The sequence below is a fragment of the Rhamphochromis longiceps genome, linkage group LG9, assembly GCF_057381845.1.
Source record: "Rhamphochromis longiceps isolate RC_006_pf linkage group LG9, R_longiceps_female_GT1.1, whole genome shotgun sequence".
Classification (NCBI taxonomy): Eukaryota; Metazoa; Chordata; class Actinopteri; order Cichliformes; family Cichlidae; genus Rhamphochromis; species Rhamphochromis longiceps.
Genome location: NC_140565.1, coordinates 24,630,325 through 24,638,681, shown reverse-complemented (window position 1 = coordinate 24,638,681; position 8,357 = coordinate 24,630,325). Strand labels below are relative to the sequence as shown.

Genomic DNA, 8,357 nt, shown 5'->3' with positions numbered 1-8,357 from the left:
TGACCCAACCTGGTTTTCTTCATCTCCTGAATCAAGAAAGAACACATAAACACATTTGGTTATTCACACAAAGGAAACTAAACAAAGAGATCCAACTTTATTCCAAACCGATGAAGCCATTTCACCAGGCTCAATGGTTTGGGGGCCATCAGAAGAGCAGTTTGAGACAAAAAGATTGACTTATTGCAACATTTTTTTGATAACAGGTCAAATATCTAGGAAATTAATGTAGGAGAAGAACATAAAATGTAAGACACTTTTTAAACATTTACATTTGAGCAATAATACCTCTGTGAGTCTCTGTCTCTGGATGCAATGAACGTATGGCTCGGGTTTGCCTTTTATCTGGTTTGCTATTGCTTTGTAGCAAATGACACAATCCATCAGAAGCTGTGGAGCAATGGTGGGTTTCAGGAGAAAGTGGTGGTAGATGTATTTCCCGTCAAATCCACTCTGAAAGAAAAGCAGCAAGTCAATGGATTTGGGCAGGTAGACATGGTCAAGCAAACCTGCCAAAGTTCAAATTGAGCATCAGAAAGAAGACAGGGGAATTAAGCGACACTGAACATGGCATGATTGCTGGTGCCAGACAGGCTGGTCTATTTAAGAAACTACTCGTGTACTGGGATTTTGTGGTCGACGCATCACTGCAATACGGACCACTATATCTGAGGAATGTTTCAAGCAACTTGTTGAATCTATGCCATGAAGTTTTAAAGCACATCTGAAGGCAAAAAGGAGTCCAACCCAGAGAATGGATGCATGCTTACATTAATGCTTAAATTAATGAAATGTTTTTATAAGGTAAACACATTCAAATTCATGCAACCACAGAGAAAAAGTTCCACAAAGAAATCTGCCAGAAAAAAACTGTTACTCAACGTAACTCCAGGTCTATGCCCACAGCCCACTAACAGCCTACAGGGCTTTTCTTTGGTTGTTTGTGGTGGTCACACTTTAATCTGCAGGGGCTGTGGCCTCCATATGGCTCCACCTCCTAAAATATGAGACCGTTTCTGGAAAGAGGACCCAAGTGCAGGATGCCAGGAGGGAGAATAAAAGTCCAAATGAATCTTCATGTGCAGAGATCACGCAGAGGAAGACAAACAGTCAAGGGCCAAATTCCAAAATATATCACCGTGGTGAACTCAAAATATAGAACAGTGATTTTGACCGGTGCACAGAGGCTGTGATGCTCATGGTCAGTGTCCGACTACATCAAATGATTCAGAGACTAATTCATTTAATTCCACCTTAATAACAACTGAACACTGTCTATAGTATAAAGACAATATACAGTATACTACAGTAACAGTATTAAAGTGGGAAATGGCAGTCAGCCAAGATAGCTCATCAAGCTTATATCTTGTTGAACTCAGCTGTGTAAATCCACAAAGAGCAGCAGGTCAGCTGATCACAGTCTGTACACTAAGAAATTATTGGTTTTCCTCACACTGAGCCCCTACAGCCAGTTTTAGGTTTCCCCCACTTGCTGAATCCCACTTTAACCCCTTATTGTACTCATTTTCCTGTTTAGATGTAGAGTCAAATTCACCCTCTACAATGTAGGCAACACAAAATAGATATTTACTTTTTTACTTTGAGTGCATTTCGGAGCCTGGACCTTTTCACTTTTACTTTAGTAAAGAAGTTGATTCAGTATTTAATCTTTTACTGGAGTATTTTTTTCTGTATTTTTACTTAAGCAAAGAATGTCTCTACTTTTGCCACCTTTGGCTATTCTTAACTTTAATGTCTAATTATGCTGTCGTGGCTGTGCAACTCATTCATTATCTGCAGGAAGAAACGTGAAATCCTGCAAGTTTTCACCAAATACACATCAGTTTTGATTCTAATGAACAGCTGTGTGGAAACATCAGTCTGTTAAATAGCACTCCAGTCTTTGCACCTCATTATCTAAACATAAACTGTCAACAGTTTCAGTTTTATCAAACCTTTTTCTGTACAGCTGCTATTTGGCAAAAAAAAAAAGGAGAGAGGAAGAGAGAGAGGAAAGTGCGTCAAATCGGTGTTACCTGAAACCAACATTTCAAGTGTTTTTCTCTCTCTTTAACATTAGGATTTAACATTTGTCTTTTAAATTTTAGCTGTTTCTGTTCTTATGCAGACCTTTAGGAGACTGTTGACACAGTCGGTAAGGTTATCACACCCCATCAGTGAGGCAGCTACAGGTTTCATTAGAAAATAAAAGAAAAAGGGGAAGAGTTGGTGAAAGAGCAAACATCCAAACCAAAAAGATGCTTACCTCAGTTTCTAACTTGTCCACACTTTTCAAAAACTGATAACGGTGTCGGATCTTAGAATGAGTGGTGAGCTCTTGCCGTACCAGATTGACTCCTTTTTTGTAGATTTCAGGCAGCCCATTGTAAGGCCGCCAAGCTTCAGCAGAATACAGCACAGCCGCAGCACAAACCAAAAACAGCAAGCCAGCAGCCATATTTCTCCAAATGCGTGAGAAGAGCAGGGAAAACCAAGCACTGAGTGCAAACCAAGTTCTATTATAGGAGATTAAAACACACTCAGTGGGTAATATCACAGAAGACCACGGTTGTCAAATGAGAAGTTAGACTACATCCTAATGCATTATTACAATTAAGTCCTGGTTCACTAATCCAGATCCTGGAAACAAGCCCAACATGTGGTGACAAGCTTTTGGCACCAGGACAGGATATAAAGTTTAGCAGTAATTAGTACAAATTTTTTTTGTTTCGACTTCATTGGATGGCTCTTTGTTGTCACCTGCACCAAAAAACAGTTGTATTTGGGCCAGGAAAGCAAATGGATGGTCATTTAAATATTTTATTTCCATGAAATGAAAACTCGTGAAGATTTCAGAGTCAAACATAGGCCTTATGAACACTTAACAAACGTTGATCCATGTATAGTGCATCCAGAAAACATTCACAGTGCGTCATTTGTTCCACATTTTACAGCGTTATTCCAAAATGGATTGAACACATTTTCCACTTCAAAATTCCACACAAAAAAATGACAAAGTGAAAAAAGTTTGCATGTAAATTTTTGCAAATGTATGTACTAATATGTACCTTATGTACTCTCAGCCTTTGCTTAATATTCTGCTGAAGCACATTTGCAGCAATTACCTTTGCTGCAATTATCTTTCTTGTTGCTTGTTTGAAAATAAAATTTGGCCTGTAAAGAATCTGAATTTCCAACAAATATAAACAACACAGTCATGCATTGTTGTTGGGTAATGCAACAGAGGGGTGACTTATTGCACACACAATGCTGTTTTACTCTTTTTATTTCATGTAACACATGGAATACATTTAGTTTAAAAGGAAAGAAGCCTCCTTTCACGTGTTTATCACAAGTGAGTAAGTGAATATTAAAAAAGTGACACTACAGATGAGTATACATGCAACCTCTTAACTAAGGTAATTAAAGATTGCCTTTATAGTTTTGTGGATATATTTGTGCTGCAATTAGGATCTTATTAGCCGCTAGTACGAGACAAAAGTGTAGGAGAGCCCGTGTGGTAGATCATCTCTCTGTAGTGCTGCAGCCTGGCTTGCTTCATCTCCTGAATAAAGATAGAACACAAAAAGATGTCTGGTGATTATTCACACTCAGAAAACTAAACAGACACCACAGACCATCCAGATCTAATCTAGGTTTTTGAGCCATCAACAGCAAAAAAAAAAAAAAAAAAAGGTTTATGCAGCAAAAAGTATAAAATGTAAGAAAAAAAAAAGAATTTTTTTAAACACATGAGTAAAATTACCTCTGTGAGTCTCGGTCTCTGGATACAGTGAACATATGGATTGGGTTCATCTTGTATCTGGTCTTCAAATGCTTTGAAGCAAATTGCACAATCCATCAGAGGCTGTGGAGCAATGACAACATAAAGAGCTTTAGTTCTGATAGGCAATAAACTACTTTTTTTTTTTAATGTTAGCATTCGCTCACTCGATCATTCCTGAAGGGGCATCTCTGAGGGTCAGTCTCAGTTGTTCCTTTCGGACACTTGGTGGGTCTCAGGTGAACGTGATGGAACAAGTATTTCACACGAAATACATCCTGAAAGAAATAGAGGTAAATTTTATGAGGTGCAATTGCAACATGGACTAAAACCTAGCAGGTTTCATCGCTGATTTTTCTGTAGTAGTCAGCTCACGCAAAGCACTGCAGAGGTCATGTACAGGAAGGCAACAATTATGGGCCAAATTGCAAAAACAGTCTGAGAAAGTGGTAAACAAGCAAGAAGACTACAGTAATAGGAAACACTTTAGCTTTAGTATGTTTCAGGCTTACTAAATCCACTGCAGCTGTGCCCCTTGGCGTGCATCAACAGATAAACAGATACATGTTTACTGTATGAGCCCCTGCGTAATTATGAGTGTCTGTAGATACGTAGCAAACATCACTGTCTTCTTGGCAACAATACTCAGCTGAAGTCATCAGCAGATCTGGGGAGCCGGGGATGAAATCTGCTGCAGTTCAGTTATCTTTCTTACTCTCTCAGTCTCACATCTGTACACTCTTTGTTGGTTTTGTTTAGTCTGTTTGGCCCCCAAAGCACCCTGCATCTTACCTTACACATGCAGCCACATGTACACCACTCATACCCCTGATATCAGTCTAAAAATCCAACATGATTTTTGCCCCATTCAGATTTGTTGCATTTTCAAAGTGTTCCTTTAATTTTTTGAGCAGACTGTAACTGTTTTGTTTTTCTGCACATAAATCTAAATGCTTGTGAATGTTTTAAGTTTCAAAGTTCACATAATCCAATAGAGATGGGAAAACAAGTTTGAACCTGAATTCTCCGGAGCCACAGAGAACTGCGGCTGAAAGCACTGAAAGCAGAATTTAAAGTATTTTTCTCTTTATTAACATAATTCAATGTTGTCTTTTAAGTTTTAGCTAGAAACATTTATGTTCTTCAGCAGAGCTTTAGAAGACTGTTGCTGCAATCAGCAAGGCTATCTCACCCTATTACAGATCTGATACTGATGTTTTTATACAGAATGTTAAGCAAAAACACTGATAACACTGATTCTGGTCAAGAGTTTTCAAAAGAGTCGACAGCCAAATCTAAATGATGCTTACCTCCTGTTCTAACTTCTCCACAGTTCTCAAAAAGCGATAATGGTTTTGGACCTTATCGAGGGTGCTGAGCTGTTTTATTGCCAGATCCACTCCTTTCTTGTAGATTTCAGGCAGACCATTGTAAGAATCCTGAGCTTTGGTGGAGTACAGCACAGCAACTGCACAAACCAAAAGCAGCAAGCCGGCAGCCATGTTTCTCTGAGTCTGGGAGGAGAGCAGGGCAGCTTGGAGAATAAAGACCCGCGTTCAAAACAAGTCCTTTTATGGCTTTAGGAATGACAAGTGAAACTAAACATACCTATCAACAACAGACCAGCTGCACTCACTGTTTATATCCCCCAGTTTCCTGTAATACCCAGGAGGCCACAGACTAAAACTTTCAGATGGAAAACATGGTCAATGTCATAATAAGAATTTGTTCTTACAATAACTAACTTATCCAGAATACGATCTAAAGTGTGATTAAAGCTGTGGATTAGCTCATTGACAATCTAATGATACATTTAAAGACGACCATCTTCAGCTTTTATGCTCTAGGAGCAGAAACATTCTCTGCAGGGATGGGGTTACATAACACCTGGGGATGCTTACGTAACAACTTCATTTCAATGAAACCACAACTCATAAACATTTGTTAGTCACACACATTGCAGCAAATTATCACAGCAAAGAAAACTCATTTCATTCTACTTAAACCAAAGAAAAAGTAAATGCACAGGTATTACACTGTTGTAGCCGTATATACTACATAGATCAGAGTTCCCAAAGAGGCTTCATAATAATATAGTAAAGGAGAGAAGTAACAAATGTTTATAAACATTTTATGGGGATTAGATTGCTTTTATCCAGTAACTTTTCTGGACCACAAATGACACCATGTGACAAGAGGCCCCACTGAGGGACCTTTCAAAGGCTCGTGGGCTAAAAAGATTGAGAAGTACTGGTTTAATAACTTGCCAATATCCTCTGTTTTAAATGCAAAACTTTAACATCAAGAATAATGACTAGTTGAACAGTTCAGAAGATTAAATACATGTCATCAGATCAATAGAGTGGAAAAAAGTGAAATAATCGTCACTGTTCTGACAGAATAATTTATATATGCATTTATTTATATTTATAGTTTTGCCTGTTGTTACCACCACAGTGGGTTTTAAAAATAATAAAAGTAAGATGTGATCAAAGGACAGACTTCTAGCTTTAATTCAGAGGCTCTAATAAAAGTTTTATATTACCTGTTTATGAATTAGAGCCATTTTTATACACAGTCCCCCCCCCCCAATTTTCAGAGAGTTAAAAAATAATCAGATAGAAGTAAAGCAGATAAAATTTTGGATTCAAAGTTTATTAGAATATAAAAAGAATGCATACATTTACTTAGCAAGGGAGCTAGGAAGGTTGCATTTGAATGAAATATGTTCCTCACATGATGAATGCCTCTCAGAGTGAATAATAAAATATATAATAATAGTTTAATAACATTTCAAAAGACAAGATGCAAACATCATACGTACATCTACCAAACTACAGAAAGGTTAAGTGCAGACTGACAAGAATTTACCTGTCTGATTGTAGTTTTTTAGATATTTTCAGAAGCAAAGACACTAAATGCTGCATGTTTTCTAACAAAACTTTCACTCTTTGCCTGTTGATCCCAGAAGAACTGTTGACCCGCTGCTGTATCCCAGTGTATTGCAGTGCTCCAGTCTGCCTGCTGTCATTGCCTGCCATTCATAACCAAGTAAAGATAAACATGTTTATCATTGCAGTGCGGTTTCATCACTTATGACAGGCCACAGTTAGAACTTTGGGAGAGACTGTATTAAAGGTAAAGCAGGAGATACTGACTTGTGTGATGGCCGGTTTACGGAGGCAGTGAATATACGGTTTGGGCTCTGGTTCGATTTCTCCTCTGTGCATTTTGTAGCAGACTGCACAGTCCATCAGCGGCTGCATGAATGCAGAAAAGCAAAACAGCATAGACAAGTTAGGGCAGGCCATTATCCTCACATTCCACAGTCCTGAGCCGAGTAACTTGCCAAAAACTTACTCTGTCGTTTCTAGGCTCACACGCTGAGGAGTCAGTGGTCCCTTTTTCACAAGTGGTGGCTTTAAGGTAGAAGTGGTGATAGAAGAAGCTTACATCAAAACCCATCTGAGAAGAAAGAAGCAAAGCAACCCAGATGAGTTTTAGTTCATGAAAGCATCATATTCTTTGTTGCTTATAGCACATTTCCTGATGATTTTAATCCAAATACACCATAAACCATAAACTAATAACCAGGTCTTACAAAATAAATGATAAAAATTGAGCAATAAAACTGGATTTGCTGTTCAGTACCTCATAGTCCGACTTTGAGACACTTCTTAAGAAGACATAATGATCTTGGATTCCAGCGAGAGAGTGGAGCTTCACTAAGGCCAGATCTACTCCTTTCCTATACGTTTCAGGGAGTTCCTGTGCATTCGAGGACAAGAAGAAAGCTCCGACGCTGAACAGCCAAACCAACAGAGCAGCCATTGTTCTCCTTGTGGCCATAAGAGTGAGGGTGATGTGGAAAGAGCAACAGACCACCCCCTTCTGTACTGTTTACTCAAAGACAGAAGAACACCCTGCCCTTACAAGGGAGAAAAACAGGCGTTTCTGTTTTGATTATGCCTCAGTGTTGATCCAGAGTAGATGTCTGCATCCTCCCAACTTCTTTCTTTTATCAGAAAGATTTTTGACATTTAAAAAGTAGTTTTAGTTTTCTATCAGCACAATGATAATAAAGTAGTACTGAATTTCATGTAGAAAATCACAAAATAAAGTTGGATTGATAAAGTAACAAAGAGAACACATACTAAACTGATTTACATTATTTTACTGAAGGGAAATCTGTTGGCGCTCCACAGGGTTCAATTCTTGGTCCTCATTTTATTTAACAACTTTATAGTTTTGTACTATAAATAATGTAAAACAAATATAATAATTCTTGGCATAATTTTAAATGTTAGTCGTAAATATTAGCTGAACTGACCACCGACTGTATATAAAGGATTGACTAACCATTGTGATATTACTGGCTTGTTTGCCCATTTTCAAAGGTTTTGATCTGAGCATTTTAGAAAAAGTGAGTGAAGTTGCAAACTCGTTGGGAAGGTTTCTATTGAGCTCAGTGGATCCAAACAGCCATTTTTAAAAAACAGTCAAAGTCTTTATGGCGCCACAGCAGTCACACCCCCCCCAGTTGCAATTAAAAAGAATGTAGGTTTTAGGTACT

The 8,357-nt window shown here is 38.2% G+C and overlaps 2 protein-coding genes across 2 annotated transcripts; both read right to left on the bottom strand.

Annotated features, from left to right (window-relative positions):
* Positions 1 to 2,835: 2,835 nt before the first annotated feature.
* LOC146662392 (uncharacterized) lies at positions 2,836 to 5,342 on the bottom strand. Its single transcript, XM_085417809.1, has 4 exons — positions 5,095 to 5,342; positions 3,952 to 4,062; positions 3,767 to 3,868; positions 2,836 to 3,565 (listed from the first exon to the last, which is right to left on the bottom strand). Exons 1-4 carry the CDS (start codon positions 5,284 to 5,286, stop codon positions 3,479 to 3,481), a joined length of 492 nt encoding a protein of 163 aa, XP_085273935.1. The 5' UTR covers positions 5,287 to 5,342; the 3' UTR covers positions 2,836 to 3,478.
* Positions 5,343 to 6,420: 1,078 nt separating this feature from the next.
* Positions 6,421 to 7,669, bottom strand: LOC146662391 (uncharacterized). Its single transcript, XM_085417808.1, has 4 exons — positions 7,436 to 7,669; positions 7,145 to 7,249; positions 6,943 to 7,044; positions 6,421 to 6,818 (listed from the first exon to the last, which is right to left on the bottom strand). The coding sequence occupies exons 1-4, from the start codon at positions 7,631 to 7,633 to the stop codon at positions 6,729 to 6,731; spliced, it is 495 nt and encodes a 164-aa protein (XP_085273934.1). The 5' UTR covers positions 7,634 to 7,669; the 3' UTR covers positions 6,421 to 6,728.
* Between the last annotated feature and the right edge of the window lie 688 nt (positions 7,670 to 8,357).

Coding starts and splice junctions, on each gene's coding strand:
- LOC146662392 (XM_085417809.1), bottom strand. CDS start 5,286: ATGGCTGCCGGCTTGCTGCTTTTGGTTTGTGCAGTTGCTGTGCTGTAC. Junction 4,063..5,094: donor TGGAGAAGTTAGAACAGGAG/GTAAGCATCATT, acceptor TATTTCTTTCAG/GATGTATTTCGTGTGAAATA. Junction 3,869..3,951: donor GCCCCTTCAGGAATGATCGA/GTGAGCGAATGC, acceptor ATTGCTCCACAG/CCTCTGATGGATTGTGCAAT.
- LOC146662391 (XM_085417808.1), bottom strand. CDS start 7,633: ATGGCCACAAGGAGAACAATGGCTGCTCTGTTGGTTTGGCTGTTCAGC. Junction 7,250..7,435: donor TCTCAAAGTCGGACTATGAG/GTACTGAACAGC, acceptor CTTTCTTCTCAG/ATGGGTTTTGATGTAAGCTT. Junction 7,045..7,144: donor GTGAGCCTAGAAACGACAGA/GTAAGTTTTTGG, acceptor GCATTCATGCAG/CCGCTGATGGACTGTGCAGT.